This window comes from Artibeus jamaicensis, unplaced genomic scaffold (assembly GCF_021234435.1).
Source record: "Artibeus jamaicensis isolate MK-2021 breed Jamaican fruit bat unplaced genomic scaffold, CSHL_Jam_final contig_432, whole genome shotgun sequence".
NCBI classification, from domain to species: Eukaryota; Metazoa; Chordata; class Mammalia; order Chiroptera; family Phyllostomidae; genus Artibeus; species Artibeus jamaicensis.
Window position 1 is genome coordinate 7,801,476 of NW_026521828.1, and position 25,434 is coordinate 7,826,909.

Consider the following 25,434-nt stretch of genomic DNA (forward strand, 5'->3'; position numbering starts at 1 on the left):
TTATATGACACCCACACAGCCAGTGACCCAGGGCAAAGGACTTCACATAATGCCTGACGCCAGGACACAAGCCACAGCCAGTCCCCACCTTTTGTCCTTTATGAGAATACTTACTGGTTCTGCGATTAGAGTATTGCACAGCACAAATACCCACGATTGCAACAGCCAAGATTATCCACCTGAAACCAGAGCCCAGGATTTACAAGCTAATTCAACTGAGACTAACAGAATTCAGACTCCAGTGGTATTAACGTTGTTTGCCAAAATGGAACAGCGCCATCTTCCTAGGCCTCGGTGCGGGCCACACCAGACAAATCAGCATCGCACGGACACTGTGGTGTCCGGGAAGCTGGCAGAGTATGATGACTTCGAGGACAACTCACAGACAGTGAAACTGAAGAGGGTGTGAACAGCTTAGCTATCGAGCTCATTTCTTTTTTAAGAAAAAGCAAAATGTTGGTACAAACAAATCATAAGCTCGGCCATCAAGTTTTCCCAAACACGATCTCCTCAGCGGTCACATTCGCTGATCACAGAGCAACAAACCAGCAGTGAATAATGCAAATAATAGCAAAAAAAGAAAACAAAACAAAACAAAAAACATACCTATGGAAATTTATAAAGACATACTTCAAGGTTATGTATAGCTAAAGAGGAATTCAAATAGAAATTACGAAATATTTAGAACTGAAAGCTAGAGCATGAATAACTGTCCTCAATGTGTTGAGTAGAAAACAGGAAAGTGAAACTAAGTGAACTGAATTTTCCAGCCCAAATCTAAAGAAAGTATAAAAACCAACCCAAAGAAATGAGAACATAGGAATTGAAAACACAAGAGTAGATCTAAATGAAGCAATGTTTTTTTTTTTAGATCTTTAGTGGATCTAAAAAAACAAAGCAAACCAAAACAGACAAACAACAGACTGGATGAACAAAAGTCTAAAAACTGTTTTGTAAGAAGATTAATAATAAGTTAACCCTTGGCACATGTGAATGAGGAAACGAAGAGCTGCCCCCCTCCCTGACATCCTCCCCCCGCACCAATCACAGGCAGGTGTGAAACACACTTAAGGGCAGGAGTACTGTGAGTGTCAGTAAACTGACTCCCTCACTAGGAAAAGGGGTGTCAGATCGCAGGGGAGAAAGGGATCAGGGGCATGAGAACGGGGCTAGGGGCTGAAACAGCTGGAGTGTTCCCAACGGCTCGCTGCCCCTAAAGTAGCCTCACCGTTAGGCCTACAGCTGGGAGGGCAGATGGGGCTGAGCCGCTAACTATGAGTCACACTTCACTGAGTTCTCAACACAACCCTGTCATGCTCTATGGCGACAGTCAAGGCCACATCCAATGAGGGAACAGAGCACTCAGAAGTGACTTCCCCTCCAGCACCTGGCCTCCCTGCGGCGGTTTCAGGTCCTTCCCACACCTATGCTTCTTCCTCTTCTCTCTTCTTCCTCCCGAATTCTAAGTGTGGCATTCAGCAAAACCATCTGCCAGTCCACACTAAAGATGGCCTTCTTTCTTACGTTAATATTAACTTCCATTTTGCAGGAAGGGTTAATGATTTTATGGGGCATAATGATCTACAGGCTCCAAAGCCCTGATAATGCTCTTCATTAACTCAAGTAACAATAATAAAACCAAACATTTTAAAGCCCTTACCCTGCGTCAGACACTCTGCCAAACACGTGACTGTTTTAACCTTGCATCAACACTCTAAAGGTAGGTGCTGTGATTGTTCCCATTTTACAGGGAAGCAAACAAACAGCAGCTCAGAATTCAAGTAACTGCACAAGGTCAAGTGCTGGCAAGTGGTGGAGCTGTGGGTGGAACCCAGGTTTGTCCCATAAAACAGGCTTAGAAGCAGCTATGGATCAAAAACCAGGGGTTGTGTCAAAAGGACCCAGGAGCCAATGGGAGGCAGCTTCCACTGGCCGAGTACGGGCTCCTGTGAACATCACTAAGCATAACTCAGTGGACTTGAAGCAATATCAAATATGTCTAAAGCCATGAAATCATAAACGCACTTAAGACAAACCTGGGTTGTATGACTTCATTAAAGTTGGAGGATTCCTGCGAACTTCTACTGAAAAGTCGGTAAATAAAAGGAAAGAAGCAAACACTTTACCTGTTTTTCCCAGACAGACTATACCACTGGAAAACCAAATCGCCAAAGAGACACGTTTCTTTCCATAAAGTTCTTTTTGCCCCCCAGAAATTGTGACAAAATTAAAATATTTCTATTTTTCCAACCCCCAATTAACAAATGGCTGTAGGCGCTGACCATCAACTGTTACTAAATGAAAGAATCAGACATCATGTGTCTCCTGATGGGAAAACACAGCATTACTTTTCCAAGTGTGCTGGACCCAAAACAAAAACTTGAACTGAATCAAGCCTCTGCTACCAACGGACAGAAAACACAGGAGAACACATTAAAATATGCCCCAGCGGTGTAGTCAGTAAATACAACCTGCGGGAAACTCCACTGGACGCAGGACTCAGTGCCGTCCACAAATAAATCGCAAGAGGAAGAAATGAGATGGGGCAGGAAGCTCTAGGTTTAAAGACCTTCACTGGATCCTATTCCAAACCAAGCACCATAACCATAAAATGACCACATTTGTAAGAAAACTGGAAAATTTCATACTGACGTAGATATTTGATGATGTTAAGGAAATAGTGTTAATTTTCTTAGATGTGATAATAATACTGAGATTATGTTTTAGAAGAGTATTTATCTTTTAGAAACACCTCCTAAAATATGGAGGAAAGGGTGGGGGCGTCTGCTTCAAAGGCTGCTTACCGGGCGGAGGAAGAGTGGGAACTAGACAGAACAAACCAGCTGCTCGGTAATAACTGTCGATGCTGTGTGGTGCTTACCCAGAGACTGATCGTGTTTTTGTCCCCTTTTATGAATGCTGAGGTTTAAACATTTCCACATGTCGCCCCCCAGCTCGGTGTGGGCACTGCCAGTTCTCACCTTCCTTTCCCCCACCCTGACACCTGTTTGCCAGGACCTTTCTCTCCTCCCCTCTCTCCCGTAACCTGAGTTTCCTCTGAGCTTTTGCAGACATCGAAACACTCGTTTACCATAATGATCCTTCAGGTTTCCCACTTTAACACAGTAATAACCCTGCAGAGTAATAATCTCCTCGAGGAGAATCCTGAGAGAACAGCCTAGAAATCAGGATGTCAGCAGTCTCTATTTCGTTAATGCAGCCTTCCTTTTCTCCTTGTAAATACAGTGTCTCTAATGGAGTTCTCTGTGTGTTTGCAGACCCCTCCCTGCCTAAGGGAGAAGGGAATCAGACTTTTTAACTCAAGTGCTGAAAGCCACTGCCAACTCTGCATCAATCAGAAGGAAAAAAAAAAGACTGGAGATTTGAACAGAGATATGCATGGAAATCAGGGTTTTCTGGCCCCAGGGTCCTGCCTGTTATGCAACCTTGCAAATGAGAAGCATTCCTGAGACTGTTCGGTCTTTGAACACATGGCCATTTTGCCATTATGGAAGAGAAATTAATAAACTATTTAAACATAAACAGTGTTCTGAGAGCATCATTTGCCAGACACAGAGGCCACCTCTCAGTGTGGGGTATTCATGGCACATTTAAATTCCGTGTCTTCATAACAAACCCAGACACAGTGGCCTGGAGTCCCGAGACCAGAACTAAAGTTGGGCTTGTAGGCAATTTGCTTCTGAGAAGGGCTGTAGGCCCCACCACCACCACCCACGGCTGAACTGACTGACAGCGCGTAAGCCAGAGGAGGTAGGCCCCTTGGTAATGCAGGTTCCGACTACCCACACCACAAACCCTGCCACCCTGTAAGCAAAAGATTTGCACTGTCATTTTCTGTTTGATGTTCTGGAAGGAAAGTGAAAAAAGTAAGACATTTTTACTGAAGTGGAATTATTAGGCTAAGTATAGTCGTTAAGCTTGAGCTATGGGCTCACATTAGTCACCTGCCACTTACTAACTGTACATACAACCCTAAGCATATTACTTAACTGCCCTGAGCTGCCTCAGTTTCCTTTTCTGTAAGAGGGTGCTGATTCACAGCAGTCCCCACCCTCGGGGATGTACTCTGAGAGCTACATAACTTCGTGGCATGTGGAACGTTTAGCCCAGTAACAGGATCAGAGTAGGCACCGGGGAAATGTTAGCTCAACTGGTAGCCTCTTTTTGGTAGTGTGAATGGATGAATTAAACAACACAATTCTTCTACAAAAAGGGAAGGCTTTATTATTCCCACACGCATATCTCAGTTCCATAGATCTTTCATATTGACTTCCTCAATCACAACTACCCTGGAGGTTTAAGAGAGGGCAGGTGTTATTTTTGCTGTTTTTCTAAAAAGGAGGGGACGGACGGCCTTACTGAGAAGTGCACACTCTCATTCAAGGTCACATGGTCAGCTAGGGGCTGAGCTAGGGCACAAAGGGGACAGCTGGAATCCCAGTTCTGCGCCCCTCTCTTCTAGACCACACTTACTTTCCTACCTTTATGGAAACTACTAGGCACTCTACTATTTACCCGCCTCCATGTGGCTGCCTTTTCCTTCCTCAAGAAGAGCAAGACTCTCACAGACTAGAAAGATTAGGTAACTGCCACCTTTGAATATCAAAAGGCCAGGAAATGTTTTCCTTGTCTGTAAATTTCTCCAGCTAGAAAGCAACTAAAATAAATAAGTAAAAATAAAATTTAAAATATATGTATATGTATCTATACAATAAAATATAGTTAAAGAAGTAAATATAAAAAATTTAAGAAGAAGGCTTACAGCAGGGGCATCAAACTCATTTTCACCGGGGGCCACATCAGCCTCCTGGTTGCCTTCAAAGGGCCGGATGTAATGTTAGGACTGTATAAATGTAACTACTCCTTAACAGTTAGGCGAGAGCTCAGTGCTGCTGCCGGGTGGCACTGAGCCACCACAAGGTGCTGGGCTGGATAAAACCAAGTGAAGGGCTGAGTTTGGCCCGCGGGCCCTGTGTTTGCCCACTGTGGCTCAGATGGTCTCTCTTTAAAAAAAAGAAATTTAAAGCAGCCTTTAACTGGGCAAGAAAATATCCCAAGAAGAAATCTGGAGGGCCGCCGACTTTCCCATTATGGGGTCAGCTGCGTGTGTCTGCAGTTGGGTGAGGGCCCAAGTTTGCTGTGACAGGCAGCGGCTCCACAGGTCACAGTGCTACCCTAGAGCTGAGACCCTCTCACCTGTCAGAGCTTCTTCATGGATGTAGGGGCTAAGCCAGGACAGTCACTTGCGGGCATCTCATAAGACTTCCCAAGCGGACCGTGTAGCTTGCTCTGAGCAGACTGGCAATGAAGACTTTTACAGGAACTCCCCTTTAACCCAGAGGTCAGTCCTTGTGGCTCCAAACTCCACAGGAGCCACCTAGAGCCACCCATCGGGTATTACCTGTTCTAACTTGCAAAACACAGCCACAGGTTAGAGGCAGGCTGGATGCTAAGAGCGGCAGGCCTCACAGCGGTGTGTGGAGAGGAGACTCAGCCGTAGAGTGTGGGAGTCACCACTCCACATTTCAATACCCTGCAGAGGTATCACCAATAGCACAGTTCACAGAACAACTCAACGTTCTCCATATGTTGCCAGAATGATGGCAGAGCTGGGAGACGTCTAGGAAAGTGCTCAGCCCCTAAAGCAGCCTTTCTGACCGCCCCCTCCTGTACCTGAGTCCTCAGTGAACCCAGTGCTTCTGTAATTCTTTATCATTCGATTTCCCGTGTTTTCTCTCCTGACCCAAACACTAAACCCCTTGAGGGCGGGCGCTGCGTCTGATTCACACACAGTCCCTAGCACACTGCTAAGCTCACCCCCTTTCTAACTCAGTGGAAATCTATGTTCAGTGAAGAACGGTCCAGTGAACCCAAGACATCAAGAAAGGCATCTCTATGTCCCGGACTCCAGGGTTTTCAAAGTGAGGGAGAAGGAGAAGGAATATAAACAGCAAGAAAGTTGTTCATGTTTTAGACGGAACTCCGTCAAAATGGTTCCGATGTTCACACTCGAGCTCCTAAAGTAAAAGGCTTCTGTATTTTGTAAACAATTACCTGTGAAATAAAATCTCTCTCCTCTGTTATTGCCTGCCCCGATTTCACTCATCCCTCCGAGGCCCCTCCCCTCTCTGACATTGTTATAGCCAGCTAGGAAAATTACAGCTAGGGCATTACCCAACCCTAAATCTGCAGTTCCTGGAACAGGGTAATGAACAAACATCCGGGAACAATTGGGTTTAAAATTCTAGCCAAATAAGGTAACTAACCCGGGCCGCCAGAAAGTGCCCGCCAGCAGCAGCACCCACCAATCAGGGACCCTCGCCGTTTTTAAATAAGCCAATAGCTAACCGCCACCTCTGCTTCTGTATGCCTTTGCTTGCTTGCTAGAAAATATAAATACCCAGTAGTCTGTAAGCCAGGCGCGACTTCCATTTTGTAGCTCTGAGTAGCTACGTGACTCCGGTCACAGTTGGGGAAGTTCGCCGCTGCGCAGGAAAATCTTTGGCCATTAAAATTTTTATCAATTCGGTTCCGGACTCCGAGAGTGTGTATTTACCCACCGATCGTCTACAACAACATCACTGCTCCTTGGCTGGACCCCCTGGGCTTATCAGCAGGGCCGGCGAGGATGTGGGACGGAACCCCCAGCCACACGTGCCTGGCAGGAACGTGAAATAACACTACAGCCACACTGGGAAACAGTTGGGCAGTTCCTCAAATCTGAAAACAGAGTTCCCACAGAACCCAGCAGTTCCACCCCGGGATGGACTCCCAAGAGAAATGAAAATACCCAACCACACTAAAACTTGTACACAAATGTTCATAGCAGCATGACTGATAATAGCCAGAAAGTGGAAACAACTCAATGGTCCATCAACCCGATGAGTGGATAAATAAAAGATGGTAGACCCATACAATGGAATGCTATTCGGCCATGAAAAGGGATGGAGATATGCTACAACACGGATAAACTTTGAAACTCTGATGCTAAGTAAAAGAAGGATAATAAGCTTTTTCAGAGGAAATGTCCTGAACAGGCTAATCTACAGAGACATAAAGTAGCTGAGCAGTCGCCTGGGCTGGGGCCGGGGTTGGCGCCTGGGAGAGACAGGCGTTACTGCTGAAAGGCACGAGGCTTCTACCTGGGGTGACGAAAATGTTCTAAACTTGATCGTGATGGTGAGTGACCAGTTCTGTGAATATACTAAAAATTACTGATCTGTACGCTTTAAATGGGGAAATCGTGCAGTACGTGAACACTATCTCAATAAAGTTGTTAGCAGAAGTGTTAGTATCTATAGGACTACTTTGAGGAAATTTGGGGTACAGGAGCAGAAGTGACTGAAAGAGAGGTGGAGCTGGAGGGTGAACTTGAGGAGCCTGACGCTGCCCATAGCAGCAGAGACTGTGCTGAACAAAAATAAAAAGGGGACGGGGGAGGGGGGGAGCAGCAGACACACCCACACTAACCCCTCCGGTGGCTGCAGGGTGAGCTGGACCACCCAGGGGCACGGCCCACACCTGCCGCTCCCCTGCCTGTTTTTGTTAAGCGGTTTCTGGTCAGGGTTTGTTACCCCCCCAGGGGGCTGCCCCACCCAAGAGGAGAGACTTCTCTGACAATAAACACCTCTATTGTGGGGCGTCGGGCTTGATGAGAAGGAGGATCTCAGCCTCTCCCTCCTTCCTCCCCAACCTCTTTCTGAGGCTGAGAGATGGGGATGACTTGTGAACATGGTCACTTGCCCAGTTAGGGACAGTGCCGGGGCTAACTGTAACTTTCTGAGAAGACATAGGGACCCAACACAATAACCGACATGACAGACTGTAAAAGAAAAAAACAGGGAATGTGGGAGAGAGATAGGCGTGGGGTGTGGGTGGGAATGAATTCTAATTCTGTGACGAAACAAAAAGCCCCTTAAGAAAGAAAACATAATCAAAGCAGGAGACCTGGCTCTCTGGTGATCAGCCTCCCATTTGGGTCATTTGGACGTTTTGATAGGATTGAGGTTAAAATGGAGCTCTCTCGGTATTGAGAGATCAGGGCAGGTGAGGGCGCGGTTGGGGTCAGAGAGCGAAATCTTGATCCATCACAGCAGGAAGTAAATAGACAATGCACAGACTAGATAAATCAAGAAGCAGCAGCCTATCTTTAGAGGTCTGGAGGCAAGTAGTGGAAAAAAACAGCACGTTCAAGTGCAGTCTCTGGGGGCTGGTGGGCACTGGATGGCTGTTTTTCACTGTGAGTCTTTCAGTACTATTTGATTTTCTTTACAGCATGTGCATGTTATTGCTTTGATCAAAAGTTTAACATCTACTTTAAAAGAAAGCAACCCGAGCCCTCCTTTCTAGCAGTCCAGACGGCTGGCCAGTCCCCCGCACTGTCTCCAGGCAGTCTTTGCTACATCAGGGCCTCCCCTGGGTCTCCTGGGACCAGAGGCCCTGTCCCCTGCAGCTTCTGTCCACACAGGGGACCTGAGGTCGGAGCAGAGAAGGCTGTCAGCCCGACTTGGGCCTCTGGAGGAGGTCAACCTGCCTCTTTGTCAACAGCAAAGTAAAAGATCCCGGCTTGCCGCTGCACCTGCTGATTTACCAGCTGCCTCCTGGGTCATCAGGGTAGAGGTGGCCTTTCTGGGGATCACCCAACCGAGTAGATACCACCTTCCTGGGTGGGGAGGTTATACCACCGAAAGCAGCTTGCTGATTTGTTCCGGATGGGGCTTGTGACAAACCACCCCAGGAGGGGCACGGATGTGACTTTTATCTGGGGGGAGGGGCTGCCTCTCAGAGGCACCTGCTAAAACTCAGAAAGGGAAGCCACTGTATCTGCTGGGGAACCAAAAAACAGGACTTCAGGTTTGGCCACCAGATTGGAGCACGCAGGCCTCAGCTTCATCGATGTAAAATTGCAACTGACATGTGGCTCAGTCTGCAGACTGACCTGGGTCCTGAGATTACAGTTTCACTCACTCTAAGGGGCCATTTCCCTCACTGTAAAACATGGGGTTGGCCAAAGAGTTCATTTGGCTTTTTCCGTAAGATGGCTGTAGTAGTGCTTAGTTGTCTTTAAATTCATTTGAAACAATTTTGTTAGATTGTGTGGTGACAGCTGTCATGGCAGCGTGTATTAAAAAAAGTACCAAAATTGGTGAATTTTTGTGTAGCCATTTTAATATTGAAGATGGAAAAATATGCAACCTTTTGGCATATCGTGCTTTATTATTTCAAGAAAAGTAAAATTGCAGCTGGAATGCAAGAAAAGATTTATGCAATGTATGGAGAAGGTGCTGTGACTGAGATCGAACATGTCAAAAATGGTTTGTGAAGTTTCATGCTGGAGATTTCTCGCTGGACGAGGCTCCATGGTCAGGCAGACCAGTTGAAGTTGATAGCGATCAAATCAGGACATTAATTGAGAACAATCAATACTCTACCACAGGGGAGACCACCGACATATTCAAAATATCCAAATCAGTAAAGTTATTGGTGGAAATGAAAATCTGTCTTATTTTACGGGAAAAAAACACAGACTTGTTGGCCAACCCGACATGAAGGGTGGCCTGGCAGTGGTTCTCAACGGTGATATCAGAAGCTCTGTTGTGAAGGCTGCTGTGGCAACTGGTACTAATAACAGTTCAGGTAGCCAGGCTTGCAAAGAAGGTGCTTCCTACTGTGTGTGAGGCGGGGCTCAAAGTCCTCCCTTGCTTGTCTGTTCATCTCTTTCCTTCAGTGGGAGAAAATGGGGTGGAGTTAGGGAGGGGACTAGGGAATGATGTCAGCATTGCCCATCATATGTACTTTTTAAAAAAAAGCAAAACCAAAAGCAACCAGTTAGGAATCCTTGGACTCCAGCCTCTCTTTCCAACTCAAAAGCAAATGGCTCTGGGTACAGATGGGGCACTCCGCCCCATCACACTTCCCAACACGGACTCCACACCCACTGTGGCCAGGCTGTCCAGGGCGCCAGGACCTGCCCTTGGGCATTCTTGCTTTGTACCTTTGCTCAAATGCTCTGCACTCCCTCCTGGGCTATTCTCTCCCCTTCTCAGATCTTACCCTTGACCACTGTCCAGGCCCAGATGGAGACAGGCTGCCTTCATGAAGATGTGACCAGCTGAACCCACCACAACCTTCACGTCTCTGGATTCCCATAGCTCTCACAGTCTAGAGTCTGCCTTTTCTTTACTGCGTTATGAACTGCTTTATGTTTTATTAATTAACTGGATCACCCAAACGCATCTTTTTATGGAGTTTGACCCATAGCAACTAATGCAACTCGGAACACGTGAGGCATTACTTGCTTACTCAGCATTACTAGCTTAGTTAGCACTTCATGAACAATTTGTTGAATGTGTGAGCCCGTGGTCAAAATTCACGTCTTTTAGTTTAAAAAAAAAAACAAAATTTAGAACATTATGGTCCTCAAGGTACCCATACTTACAGTAGTCTCATTACTATGAGACTCTTACGAGACCTCTAGAAAATTCTTCTGTCATGCAGTTTGTACCTCCAACCATGAAAAGCAGAAAGTCATTGTTCTTTCCCAAGTGAAAAGAGTGTCCTTGGAGGCTGACGGCTGACCCTCGGTTTGAGCGCTTGTCTCACCAGTTACACAGACCTTGCCAACATCGGCCATAAGGCATCTTATTTTAAAAGCACAATCAAGCCCTGGCTGGTGTAGCTCAGTGGGTTGAGTGTGGGCCTGTGAAGCAAAGGGTCACTGGTTCAATTCCCAGTCAGGGCACACGCCTGGGTTGCAGGCCAGATCCCCAGTAGGGAACACAATGAGAGGCAACCACACATTGATGTTTCTCTCCCATTCTTTCTCCTTCCCGTCCCCTCTCTCTAGAAATAAATAAATAAAATGTTTTTTAAAAGTACAATCAAAATTGTCCTCAGGTATCCTTTTCCTCAGTGACTCATACTGAATCACTGAGTGTCCTCTATGAGGGTCGGCCCTGCAGATGCTCTCTGATCTCAGCTGGGCCTTCAGTGAAGTCAGACAATCCTCTCATTCATCTCCGATTGATTTCTTATTCCACCCACAGAGGCAGCTGCTCCAAACTTCCGAGTCCCTTGAACTTTCCTAACCACTCCACCCCCGTTAGCTCCTGCAGAAGACCTCATCTCCTGCTTTCTTTAGAAGACAGGGACCATACAACACAGACACACTAACCAGGCCTCTGGTCCACAAAAAGACCGAGGCCTGAGAACCACGGCTCTAAGATGACATAACGATGATGCAAACACAAAATCAGAAGTTCTATTGATGAAGTCATCACTGGGTCTCTCTCGGTCACCTCTCCGGAACGCATGTCTATCACTCAGCCAGAAAGATCCCTGTGAGAAATTCTGCCTGAACCCAAGCTCTGACTTCTCAAAACAATTTCTTTTAAGAATTTGCATCCAATTCGTTTTCTGCTGTTACCAGAGTCCAAGAAGTATGGCCTGAATGGTTGTCCTTTGAGGAACATCACACACAGCTCTCGGCATACTAGCCACGGCTGGGGAGCCAATATCCAAATTCTTTGCATCCTGGGAGGCGTCCCACACCCACTGCTTGAAATCTGAAGTGTCTTTGTGCCGACAAGGTCATCGAGGGGCCTTCGCAGAATCTGTGAATCACAACATGCCTTTCAGTTTCCCTTTGGAGTCGTGGCACAGACAGGCCACAGATCTGTCTTCTTCAACTCACACACAATATAGAATTAATAAACTGTTCCTCTGTGATGGAGGGCAGCCATCCAAAAGAACCACACATTCCGGAACCTCCTTCTCTTCCCTTTCCACGGCCTTTTCTTCTTAGACTGGGGCTCGCAGACATTATCTCATCTGTGGGCTCCTGGGTGACAGGTAGGGAACAGGCCGGGCAGGCTGCTTTCCATGGCCCAGTTTTTAAAGTCAGAGAGGCAGTGGCTGATTGAAAGGAACCCAGCAAGTCAGGGATCCCTCCTGTGTCCTAAGTCCACTGTACTGCTCTGTCTGCCAGGGAAGCCAAATGTGACTTCCACATGCTTGTTCGGTTGCAAAATGCTGAAGGCACACAGAGGAAGAGGTGCCTCCTGACCTCTGTGTGGAAATGTGAGAACCGCCTCTGGGCTTCTGCTCAGCAGACTGTCTGCCTGCTCAAGTTCTATCCACCTTCAGTGCGCTACTTAACAGCACTTCCTACCTAAAGTCCTTACTGACACCGGGTCTTGTCAGTGCATCCTTTGGCAGGTAAACCTGGGGCTGGGTTTCCTGGTCACAAAGACCACCCCCCCCTGGGAAAACCAAACTCCTGGAAGGCTCCAGAGGTAGATGGGTTGGTAAGAGCTGTGGGTTACTTTGCAACAGCATGGATGGAACTGGAGGCCATCATGCTAAGTGAAATAAACCAGTCGGTGAAAACAAATACCATATGATCTCACTTGATAAAAGGAATCTAATGAACAAAATAAACTAATGAGCAAAACAGAACCAGAGACATGGAAACAGGGAACGGATTGACAGCTGCCAGAGGAAAGGGGGGAAGAGGTGAATGGTGGAAAGAAGGGAAAGGGGTTAGTCAAAGAACATGTATGAATGACCCATGAGCATGGATGACAGTGTGGGGATGGGTGGTGGGAGCCCAGGGTCGGTGGCTCGGAGGAGGGCAAAGGGGGAAAAATTGGGACAACTGCAATAGAATAAAAAAGATTTTTTTAAAAAAGCTATGGGTTAACTACACACGAGCCACATTCTTAATGATTATGTAATTAACACATTTAACAATAACTATAGAAATATAATAGTACTATGTGCTACACTCTACGGAGCACTTTCTCATTTAATAAGAGCACCCAGTGAAGTACCAGCTCCTGCGCCTCCGCCGCAGCCTGCCTGCCACCTCACCAGTCCAAAGGCAGCAGCACGCTCCGCCCCCTCGTCCCGCCTCCAGCACGAAAGAAGGGCCCATCCTCTGGCCCCCAGACAGGGTGGCTTCGCTCCTTAGAACAACAAGACCAAAGGCCTTTTTACAAGGCTCCAATGCGGTGACTGATGTCTGGTTTCGTCAACTACAAGTGAATAATTAATACTTGCCAGCAAAGAAACAGACTCATTGTTATGGTGGCCACAGGGGGGCTACAAAAGGCCATTTTGTGAAGCTCTTGGTGGAACCCTGGGGCCATCAGTGCCCCAAAGAAAGCCCTTCGGCAATGCCACCGATCCTCAAACATGGAGACTGGAGCTCTGCACCCGTTCCCCAGGAGCCCCGTTCCAGACGTTAATTAGCTTGTTGCCTATTCATCACCTAATTCAGCTCACTGGTCAAGGACAGCAGTGGAGGCCTGCTGAGCGCCCAGAGAAGGCACAATTTATCAGAAGGGACATGTCATGTTCTCAGGGGGCCCTTTCCTCATTTTTAAATTCCTGTCGACTTCCTTCTCCGGTCAGCCTGATTGGATTTGAGGAATACTCTTCAATCCTACTGGATTGTACGCCCTATGTCTGGCCTAATGCCTTTTCATCTCCATATCCACCAGGGACTGAACAAGGCGGGCTTGGGTGCCTACAGAACCAGTCAGAACTGGCCAGGAAATGTAATAAAGAGGCTTAGTGAGCAGAGAGCTGTTGCCCCCAGCTGGAGACTCAGCGTGCACATCTAGCCAGAGACACAGGCTGTGTCAGTGACAACACACCCTGCCTGTGGCCTAGTAGCTGTCCTGGCAGATGGCAAGCAGTGCCTCTGAGCAACTCTCTAGAGGAAAGTTTCTCCTCCCCCATGTGGACACTGGGTGCTTGACAAAGGCGTCCTAGTGACAGTGACCCCTGACCAGTTACACATACACACTCTTAAGGTATTTTTGCCCTCGGGGCCAAAGCTGCCCTTGCAGCGAACAGAGCTGACAGCTGCTAGGTATCGTCATTTCAGGAAGCTGTTCCCCAAAATTGCTACCCAGCTCTGCACTCCGACTTCCAGCTCACTGCCTGAAATTCCACCATGAAAGATACCGAGTATTTATTTGACCTAAAGCTTTGCTTCCCACTAAAAGGCCCCTCATCCTCTGTTTGCTTTCTGGCCAAATGACATCAAAGCACCTGCTCTGTGTGGAATGGGAAATGCTTTTGTACTGAGCTCTTGAGGATAAACATGGTCACTGGCTCCTTTCTTGAAAACAAGGAGAGTGGGAAGCACAGGGCACTGTGTGGAAAGGGGGACAGGGGGCTCACACCGGGTCACAGAGGAGGCTGATGCTGGAGAAAACAACCGGAAGGCCCTGATAATCCTGCCCAGGGATGTGGACCTAGACTTTTGCTCTCCAACATCGGTCATCTTCAGGGTTGCCAGAATCTTACTACAGGGCCTGTGCCCAAGAAAAAGGTAACATCCCCTGTGCTGAAGAGGAAATAGGCAGGAGGTGGAAATGGGGAGTGTGGGAACCAGCACTCTTCTGATTTGAGCCTCCTGCCCACAGGACTGCCCCCGTCTCCCTGTTCATGCCACAGGGGCACAAGCTCCCAGGGGCCAGCCAGAAAATATCCTTTCTCCCTTCCCGGCCTGGCTGGAAGGGGAGCTGATGGCTACCAGCCCTTGGTGTTTCTGCTGTGTGGAGGAAACTCTAATTCAAAGTCAGAATCCTTGGGCTGAGGAGGGCACCCGGACAATCGGTGTCCTTCCCTGCCGGGATCCCTGTTCAGAGAGCAATATTCTTATCAGATCATGCTTCCTGCCCCCACCCCCCAAAAGAGAGCACCCTCTTCTCTGGCTTTTCACATAGGCTGTGTGTACCCATCCAGGGGGAGGGCTGTTCTGAAAAGTTGAAGCCACAGCAGGCAGGTAGGCAGGTTCCTGATGGTTCAGAGCGCAAGAAAACCCAACCTTTTCCCCCAGAAGCCAGCCCACTCATCCTCTTCCCCCACCTCCTCCCCGCCCCCAGCTAGCCGGGAGGTAGAGTGCAGCTAGTGTAGGCCTGGAGGCTTCAAAGCGGGTCAGACGAGACTCCTCTCTCTTTAAAACCCCTACCCGCAAACAGCGCCGCTTCGCCCCCTCGCCCCACCCACCTCAGGTTCACTGCAGGGCTCTGGCTGCCCGAGGCAGCTGCCAGGCGGGCCCAGGCGGCTCTCGCTGGCCCTGGGGGAGGAGATGGTGGACGCGGCGGCAGAGGAGGAGGCTGGCGCTCTGCACGCACTACCTGCGCGCGGGGGTGTCGCCGTCGCCAGGCTCGCGGTCGCTGCAGGTGTCTCAGGGGTTAGGGATTAGCGCTGTTTCCTCTCTGGCCCGCAGCTCCGGGCCCGGGCAGTGCACCTGCTGAAGCTGCCGCCGCGCCCAGACCCGCCCAGACCCCTCCGCGTGTCCGCGCCTCCCCGCAGAAGATCCACGTTGCGGAGCCCCGGACAGGCCGGAGCGGCAAGGAAATCGGACAGGGGCTGGGGCCCAGCCTCCAAGGCTTCCAAGGGCCCTCAGGCCGCGCTAGCCGGAGCGCTGCGCCGAGCGCCCCCCGCAGGCTGGGAGAAGGGGCGCCGGCCCCTTGCGCATCCTCACAGTCACATCGCCATGTCCAGCAGCATCCCGGTCCCCTCGACGGCCCCAGGCCTGCGAAAGCCGCTTACCTGGTTCTGCCGCAGGTTCAGGGGAGCGGCCCAAAGATACCACCGGGCCCCGCGCCGGGGCGCAGGAGGCTCTGCACCGCACCGCTCAGCCAGCCGCGGCGCTCGGCCCCGCCCTCGGCCCCGCCCCCCTCTCGCCCAGTCTCCTCCTCCGCCTCCGTGCCCGGCCCCTTAACCGGTGCGGCTGTCACACAAAGAGGAGGAAATGGCTGCGGCGAGGGGCTCCGGGTGTGCCCCACTACGCGGCCTGTGCATCCCAGACCTGCAACTCTGGCTTCTGCCCCAGGACAGCCAGCCGCCCTGCTCTGGGGGTGGAGAAGACGGGGAGAACTTGTTCCCAGTCTCCGAATGCCTGGAACCACGCCTGCAGCGGTGGCAGGACAGAAGCTTTGGGCTCCATTGGGATCTCATATTATTTCCGAGGGCTTATTTATCTACCTAATATTTATTGAACACCTACTTTTTCCAAGTAGCCTGCCAGGAGCTGGGTATGCACTGGTGTACAAAAGATGCGGTCCCTGACCTTTTGGAGCTTGTCATCACCTAAGAGAGACAGGGCACACACGAATTAACCTAGCACATGTCCAATTACAGCTAGGAGAAGTTCTGTGAAGGAAGGGAACAGGGCAAGGTGAGAAAAGCCTGAGGCTTGGGGAGAGGGACGTTTTGAATCTGGTCCCTAATACTGCTCCCTTGTCAAGAATAACTTCTGGCATTTCCTTTCAGTTCCTTAAAGCTGAATCCCTGAAGCTGCCACCTCTTAAGCAGGACCAGCCTGAACTTCATTCAGGAAAAACTGCCTAGCGGACAAAAAGGAAAAGGCATTGTGACATGAAGAAGTATTGATAATTCCTGGCCAAACCCCGGAGGGAACTGAGAGGACACACACCTTTCTCTTCAAGGCTTAATCTGTCATTTAGGGCTCACCAAAGTCATGTTTCTCATTGACACCCATGCACCCTCCAGACCAGGCTGAAGGCAGACCACGTTAAATTCTAACGTTGAAGTAAGTCACTTCTTTATTCTGTTCCTGAGATGTCGGAGCCCTAGCTACCTTATAGGGTCAATAATTGGAAAGCATTTGAGACAATCTAAGGGGTATGTAGATTTAAGGGAAATGTTTGCCCAGGGCCCACAAATGCATGCTTCATCACTCAGCTCCTCCTATTCAGGGGCTATGTATAGAGGGGCCGAGTTACTCAAGTCTCAGCAAAGGGCTTGGCAGTATTTCTCCTGCCTGATCTCCCACCATTTCCTAAGCACTCAGACATCATCATCCTCTGCGGTTTGATAGTACATCACTCTAATTTAAATAGCTATTTTTGGCTATATATATATATACACACACACACACGTCTCTGTCCCTGATGCCATGTGAGAAGCAGCGTGGGTGTCTCTGAAGGATGGCTTTAAAAAGTGGAAGTGAGGTTTCTTTCTTTAAAAAACTATTATTTTTTTAAAGAAAAAAATCTTTACATTTCCTACTGTGATTTTTGGGATTGTGAGTGTCAGTGATTACAAACACACAATAGTGAGAGAATAGATAGGTTTTGACTGGAAAGGGAGTTTTATTGTGGATGGTGTAGATTTCTGTAATACATTCATTTTCCCTGTTCCTTCTCCATCTTTTCACCGTTTAAGAACAAGTCGCTTAAAAACAAAGGAGACTGTTACATATCTGTTTGGTTAGATTTTAGGGAAAAATCTTTTTCTGACCCCTGACTTTTATTTACTTGCAAGGGGAAGCAGCAGGGTCTTGTTGTAACAACTGTGTTGGAAAATTCAGAGGCTTGCCTGTTTGTCCTCGTTTTGCAATTGAGTGTTCTTAGGCAAGTCACTCCGCCTCCCTCTTTCCCCTTCTACAGAGCGAAGTAGGTTGGATACACTCCAAAGTCCTTCTGAATGTGGAAAATCGCTTGAGTTAAAAAAAAGGAACTGCCTTGGCCACACTTTGGGCACTTCACTAGCTCCCTCCACTCTCGGCACAGAGCCCGAACACCTCCCCACGGCCTGTGCGGGGTTTCAGGACCTGATCTGTACTGTCTCCCATGAACGAGCTTGCTGTGCTTCAGATGAAGGGAGTCTTTTCGTTCCCCAAACTTGCTGTGTTCTCTCTTGTGACCTTTTCACGATTTGGGCTTTTTTTGCTTGGAATGATCTGTCCTCCTTTCCTTCCCCCTTCCACTCTTTTCCCCATTTTGCTGCCCAACTTTTATCCATCCTTCTGGTATATGTTTAGATGTTACTTCATCCAAGATCCCTCCACATCTGGGGTTGGTTCAGGTGAGCTGTCTCTAGACCCCTGGGTTTCTTCTGTCGTTCTGCTTGTACGCTGACTTGTGACTGTGGACGCACTTGCCTGCATTCCATCAGCAGAACGTTAAACCTAAGAGAAGGGATGAGTCCATCTTGCTTGCCATTGTGACCTCAGAGACTAGTTAGTACAAAACAGGAGATCAGTAAAAGTGGGTTGAATGAATAACCAGAACTGAAATCTTACATGTTGCCAGTGAAATTCATAGACGTCTTTCTACTGTATTCAGATTTCCTTTACATCCGGCCCGTCGGCACCATCAGCCACGAGAGGACCGCAGTGATAAAGCGAGAATTGCTTTGCCCCTTGCAGAGCTGTGTCCCATGCATTGTGTTTTCGTGTGTGGCAGTGTTGCTATGTTTTTAGAACACCCTCAAGTTACTTAGGACACCAAGTTTCCATTCAAAATCCATTAGCAGACCCTACTTCATAGGAACCAATGGTGGAATATTTGTAATGGACATAAGAATTGGTTTGGGAGGAAGAAATAAAAAAATACTAATATTTGTAACGATAGCTAATGCTTACCAAGTGCATTGCCTCATTTACTATTCACAATTCTCCTATGAGAAAAAACATAATTATTAGCCCAAGTTTATAATTGAAGAAACTGAGGCAGGTTAAGTAAGTTGTCCAAGTAGTGAAACCAAAACTCATGCTTTTAACCAAAATTATCTACAGCCTCATTTCCCCCTTGCCAACTGAAACCATGTATTTATTAACATGCCACCTTATTCTAGCTCCTGGCAAGCACACACTGATGTTTCCCCCCTGCCAAATAAATGAAAAATCTTTTTTAAAAAATATGCCACCTTTTTCCAAAAAACATGTTTAATGAAAGTTACTGAGATGCATTGTTTTAAAATGTTTTTCATAAGTAATGAATTTTAAAGGAAAGAAGAAAAAGGGTTTCAGATGGAGAGAAACTGTGAGTAATACCCCAAAAATCTCTATATTGCTACAGAAGGTTGACACATCTGGTCCGTGTAGTTAGCAGGAAAAGAAAAACTTAATGGTCAGTTACACAATTTACATGGCCCATTAAATCAAACCTGACCTTTTGCTCAAAATGGCCTCAGTTTACAGATGAAAGAACTGGGGCCCAGAAAGGGGAAGGGTTGCTCAAGGTCAGCTGGCCCCAGACGCTGGTCTTTCCATAGAAAACTGTGTTATCCATTTTCTTCATTGAATCTGAAATAATTTTTCAAAGAATATATTTAAAACTAAAAAATGTTTTAGCCTCTGTGATAAGTATTGTATATGGCTGGGCTCATTTCATCCTCACAAAATCCTTAGAAGTCACCCTATTACTTTATAGATGAAATAAATATTTTTAAGGTATTGCTCTCACATATTGAGTTTGTTTTTTCACATTTTATTTTTCAATTACAGTTGACATTCACTGTTATTTTGTATTAGTTTCGGGTGTATGGCATAGTGGTTAGACAATTGGGTACTTTGCAAAGTGGTCCCCCTGGCACCACACACAGTGATTACAATATCAGTGACTATATTCCCTATGCTGTAAATTACATCCCGTGACTATTATTTTGTAACTACCAATCCTTCTTAATCCCTTCGCTTTTCAACTCAGCCTCTGCCCCTCAAATCCCCTCCCCTCTGGCACCCATCAGTCTGTTCTCTTCATCTATGGGTCTATTTCTTTATAGATGAAATATGGAGGGATGTGTTGCTGTTGACACATTGCAGCTCCACCCTGGGCCGTTTAGAAATAACACTCCCTCCCTTCTCTGCTGTCTTCCCCTCACTTTGCTCATTTCCCACAATTTCTAGAGAACTGGCTTCCCTTGAAGGTCAGCTCTTTTACACATAACTGATACCAAAGAACATTTCATTGTTAGTTCAACAAATACTGTTCACAGTAATTGTGGGTAAGAACTGAGAAGGAGGATCTGAGAATATTCTGAATGGATCTGGGATGGCAAAACATAGTCAAGGTGAAATGGGGTCAGGGTTGCTGCATTCTCAGGCGAGTGTAGGTGGCCCTTGAGTCCACCCCACCGAATGGCTGCAAGCGTGGAATTGGGGAAGAGACGGGTGGATGTCTCTTGTTCCTCCTGCCCATTCGGCTCTTCTCCTGCTGCTGCCCTCCCTGGAGACTGACCTCTGTGGACTACCCTTCCAGGGTCTCCTTGGCCTCTGGCTTCCCATTGGTTCGGTTAACAAGAAGCCTCAGCAGTTGATGGGGGTGGGGCGAGAAAAGTGGGGTCAGCATATTTATTTGTTCCTCTGCTTCCTCCTTGAGATGCTGCCATGGGCTTCCTCTGTCCCCCACAAAAGGTCCTCTTCTCCAAAGGCAACCTTCTCCAGTGACCCCCTGCTTCCACATTCAAGTGGCCACTGCCCAGCTGTCTGCCCAGGCTTGGGGGGTGATGACTGACCCTTGGCTGTTCTTCTCCTCTGTGTCACTTCCTGTGGTTCTCCTAAACCTTACCCACACTATTTTCACAGAGTCCTTTTGTAAATAAGCCCTGCGGGAATTATCTTGGTGTGAGTATGATGTGTTTGGTCCCTAACTGACATCTTATTCATCTCATGCACCTCACACAGTGCCATAGCACATAGATGGTGACTACTTATGAAATAAAGGATCTCGATAACTCTTTGTAACAGCATCTGTATGATTCTGTTATTTCCCATGCCAACTACACACCATGACACGGGGAAGTCATTGAAACGCACACACACACAGCTGCCACCTAGGGGTGGCTCTGGGGAGCAGACACTTCCTTCAAAGCCACTGCAAATAAATACTTATCTAATTGAGAATATGTGCTTTGATGCAAATGCAGGTCCAACTCCAACCCTGTCTTCCTGATCATCAGACCGCCTTCTTAAGGCCCTCTACCTAGGGAGCCCGCGGCTCCCTCAGCACAGGCACGCACACGCAGGCTCCCCATCTTGCCGAATGGAGTGTATTCTGCCCGTTCCTCAGGGCGGTGACCTCAGAGTGTTGGAAGATTCCAGAGAGAGTAAAGTCTGCAGAATGAGTGCCCTGGGAAGCACATCTGTTCATCTAACCCCATAAAGAAGTTTCCCGTCTGGGTCATTGCCAGTGGGAGTCAGGCCTGGAGGTGAGCTCCACGCAGAGGACCGCGTGGAAGCTGCAGGTTTTCTCACCTGTGCCTCAGGGTCTTCTGGCTCCCGAACTGTCTCCTGGCACAGACCTGGGCATTTGGTGAACTGAACGGTACAGGGAGAGCTCAACACCCCCCCCAAAGTAATGCCCCAGCTTGTCTTTCCTTGAGATTTTGAGAGGGAGGGGGAACATCTATTCATTCCCATGCAACTGTGACCTAAGACTGAATTATAACTTCTGCATGTCACCCACAGAGCAGACGACAGTGAATGAGAATGAACAATCATCTGGTACTAGGAGCAAGGAGCAAATCACATCCACATTGGTTTCTCTTCCACCAGTTTGCCTCTTTCAAATCCACTCAGCATGCTGCTGCCAGAATACATTTTTATTCTTTCTTGTTTTAAAAACAAATTTTATCCTCACCTAGGATATTTTTTATTGCTTTTAGAGAGAGAGAAAAGAAGGGAGAGAGACAACACAGTGACATTGATGTGAGAGAGAAACATCGATTTGGCTGCCTTTTTGTAAGTGTGCCAATCAGGGATTGAACCTGCAACCTGGGCGTGTGCCCTGACTGGGAATGAAACCCAAGACCTTTCGAATGAGCCACACAAGCCCAGGCCAGAATATATTTTTAAACACAAATTTGGCCTTATCTCCTTGCTCAGTGACATCTTTTCTATCTATAGGTACGATTTCATTTTTTTTTGTAACACAGTCCTTGCCTAGAATTACAACCTCTTTCAATTTGCCTGCCCCTTCTATCACCCCCACCCACCCTCACGGAGACCACACCCACACCCCTAGTGCTCCACCAACGGTAAGCTGGTAACAGCTTTCCAACACATTCTGTTTCCTCTGCTCCCCAACCTGAAAAGTGTTTCTCTTATTTCTGCCCACTTGCTTACCTTAAATAAAAACCATAATTCATCTTCAAAGCTGGGCCAGACATTATTTCCCCTGGGCCAGTGCTTCCCAAACTTCCCTGTGTACAGGACCCTGTGGATCTCATTAAAATGTAGACACTCACCCCAGTGGGCCTTGGGGTGAGGCTGTATAATTTGCGTATCTCACAGTCTGGTCTTTCTGCTGTTGCTGGGGAAGGGACCACACTCTGAGTAGCAAGCGACATAACCTTCCCCTATTAAGAGGGAGATTTCATCGGTTTTTCTGAGCTCCTCTCTTCTTTGACCATATTTCTGTTATTGCTCTAATTGCTGTATTATATATAATTTCACTTATTTGTATGTCTCCTTTCCCAATCACGCCTGCAGTTTCTCACACAAAAAGACTCTGCCTTTTTCATCTTTGTTTCTGCAGTTCTCGGCACAGGGTGCCATGGGAACCTAGGAAGCGTTTGGTGTTTACCCATTGAACAAATGTTGAAGTACTGACCTGTGGGACATGAAACTGTGTAACCATTTTTATTTAAGGAATATGTGTGGCCGACAGTTGGACACATAGGAAACCCAGGCTGTACATACTATCGTTATTAAAATGGGCAGCTTTATATGCTGGACCTGACCTTTAACTTTGTGTGCTTGATGAAGGGTAAGAGACATGTATAATATTTTTATTGTGAATGCTAGCAATGACTGTACACTAATAAATATCCCATCTATGCATATATAAATACATAGTCTCAGAAGGTACAAAAGGCAAAAACTATAAAATGCATTAAGAATCAAAACCTTGTTTAAGGGAATTCCCTGTGAACATGTGGCACCATTTTTAAAGTGATTGAAAAAGAAAACCAAAAAAAAACAAAAAACAAAAAAACAGGCCAGAAGCCCATTCTGCAGGCTAGGACAATGGGAGGGAAACTATCTACATGCATTTAGCTAAGACCACTTGAACCTGAGCTTGAACAAGATAATGACAAGTGAGGGGGGTCTCCTAAACCAGACCACAGAAATCAGTCAATTCCGATGTTTTCCTTGTAGGCTGGATGTTCCAGAAATCATCTCTAATTACAGATTCCAAAAGAGAATGTACGAAATGCCAGCAAGTACAGATAAATTATTTGGGATAAGTTGAGTAAGATCATCTTATGAATGGTGGAGTTTTATCTTGGGGCCTCCAGTTTCACAATAATTGTAGTTAAAAGTTATGCATCTGGGTCTCCAGCCAATCAAAATATTAGCTGGTTTAGAAAGAGCTGATTGCAATACCACCCAACAATCCCATCCTGAGTTTTTTCTGAACATTGTAGGAAAACTAACTCTCTCTTACATCAGGGAATACCCATCCCTACAAAGTGTCCAAGAAGACTGCAGCCAACTCAAAGTTGGAATAAATAAAGCCTTCTACATACTTCTGCAGGAGAATCTTCCCGAGCTGCTTTGAAGCCACCTAAATGGCTTTCTGCAACATGACTCTGCTAGGTTGAGGGACTCAAAGGGTTAATTAACTAAGTCCAATCTCATTACCTCTGACAAAGGGGAGCTACAGATGAGAAAAGAGAAGATCCTTTCCCAAGTGGGAGGACTACAGTGCCAACCACTGTGGTCTATGCAAGAACAACATTACTTTCTGGTGGTGCTGTGTTGATGTCTTTATTGGCTTTCTCTGCCTTTTCCCTCTGCTGTATTTATTTCCTCTGCAATCAGTTCCTTTCGTCTTTGGTAAAAGACAATGTTGAATAGGAATAAAGAAACTGTGCACCGGAGTCAGACACATGTGAACTAGAATCCTGGGCTTAATTCCCAGCTCTGCCACGTTCGGCAGGTGTCCTGGCTTTTGAAAGCCTCAGTTTTACAATACGTAAAGTGGGAAGAGTAATACTAACTCACCAGGTTGGTGTGAACTTGGGATAAACTGCAGAGAAGTCTTGTAACTCAGGACATACTCACCCTGCATATTTCAACAGTGGCCAACACTGTGCCTCTGAGGAGCACCCCACTTAGTGCCGGCCTCAGTGTCCATCCAGATGGTTTGAACATGAACAGACCCCTGGTTTCTCTCTCAGAATTTTGGGAGGCTGAAAGTCTCACCCTTAAAGCTGCAAATCTATATGGCTTAAACCAGTTTCAGTTTCTTTGCCAGACATCACTCACTGTTCAACATAATGCTGCCCTCTGTTGTTGATGGGAGAAGGCAGAGAGGGGGCTGATTCTTCATGGTGGGGGTGGCAGGGGACTTGATGATGGAGTCCTCAGTCAGAGTGTGTGTTCAGAAGCAACCATTTCCTCCTAGGATGCATGCAGAAGCGTTCTGTACAGAAGGGGAGGCATAGTCACCTTGCCTGGCTCGTACTAAGGGTGAGCATCCGTGTGATAACAACCTAAGGTCTTTCTCAGTACCACTTGGTTCCCTACCATCAGATGCCCTCTTTCTGCCCAGACACCAGATACCCAAGGGCTCCAACTCTGGGGTCGGAACTGTTCACCCAAGTCCATAACTCTCCCTTCATGGAGAAAGGTGGCAGTGTGCTCTGAGTTAAGCCTCATAACACTGCTTCTCAGGATATCCGGCCTCTGAGGTGAGCAGCTGCTCCTTCATCTGTGGCCGGAAGCTGTGGCCAACAGCATCACAACGAAGGAGCTTACTCTTTCAGACCTTAATTAACTCATTGTCCTCCTTGATAGAGAGTTACGCTCCTCAGGTCTTCTTGTTCCATCCCCTGGGATTTTATGTTGCCGGGTCAAATGAAAAGTCCCTTGACCATTAACCTTAGATCCATGTTTAAAATAACAACAAAAATAACAGTCCAGGGCCCTACCCTGTTTCTCTCTTTCTAAGAAGAAGTGCAAGAAATGTTGCCGGAAGCTGTCAGATTGAGGTTTGTGCACCACCCGAGATAAGAGGCTGGAGGGAGGATAGAGAGAGGCATGGCCGCTGCTGTGGCCCTGCTCTCGCTTCATTGGCCGAGCCACATGACTGTGGCTGAGCGCCAGCCTCTGGGGCAGCCTAGAAACTGGCACCACAGACCAGCTGCCTCTGGGGAGTCCTGGGCTGGTGGCGGCTTTTAATGCTCTGTGGAGGGAGGGTTTCTTCCCCTACTCAGGGTCTGCAGCTGAGTCTCTGCTAAAGTCCCGATTCTGCAATTTCACCCAGTTGACTCAAAAGTCTGGAGAAAGGTGGCCGGTCTTCTGGTTTCTAGAGAGGGAAGAAAAGAGCTCTGAGTTCCTTGTACTTGTGTGTCATAGCCAATTCCAAAAAAAAAACACTAGAATTCAATAGCAGTACCCTCTGCTGGATTTAAATATTAAAATATGGTGCTAGACCAATTGGTCATCTAGATGCAATACAACAATTCTAGACATAGACCTTATATCCTTCATGAAAATTAACTCAAAAGGATCATACACCTAAACATAGGACGAAAAACTGATAAAATTTGAGAAGATAACATAGAAGAAAATTGGAGTGACTTTGGGTGTGTCAATGAGTTTTTAGATACAACATCAAAAGCATGATCCGATCCGTA

The 25,434-nt window shown here is 47.3% G+C and overlaps 2 protein-coding genes across 5 annotated transcripts in view; both read right to left on the reverse strand.

The window, feature by feature from the left end:
- Positions 1 to 15,688, reverse strand: part of CYFIP2 (cytoplasmic FMR1 interacting protein 2) — a 104,574-nt gene extending 88,886 nt beyond the window's left edge. Inside the window, exons 1-2 of one of the 4 annotated variants that reach the window (XM_037152233.2) lie at positions 1,388 to 1,470; positions 115 to 179 (exon numbers count right to left, since the gene is read on the reverse strand). In XM_037152233.2, the coding sequence (XP_037008128.2) occupies position 115 (1 nt within the window). In that variant the 5' untranslated portion in view covers positions 116 to 179; positions 1,388 to 1,470. Of the gene's footprint in view, positions 1 to 114; positions 180 to 1,387; positions 1,488 to 15,042; positions 15,136 to 15,591 lie in introns of those variants that run through there. The other 3 variants (XM_037152234.2, XM_037152235.2, XM_037152236.2) reach the window with 3 other exon arrangements.
- Positions 15,689 to 17,170: 1,482 nt separating this feature from the next.
- ITK (IL2 inducible T cell kinase) overlaps positions 17,171 to 25,434 on the reverse strand; it is a 60,848-nt gene continuing 52,584 nt past the window's right edge. Inside the window, exon 17 of the mRNA XM_037152256.2 lies at positions 17,171 to 25,103. Within this exon, the coding sequence (XP_037008151.2) occupies positions 25,032 to 25,103 (72 nt within the window). The 3' untranslated portion in view covers positions 17,171 to 25,031. The remainder of the gene's footprint in view (positions 25,104 to 25,434) is intronic.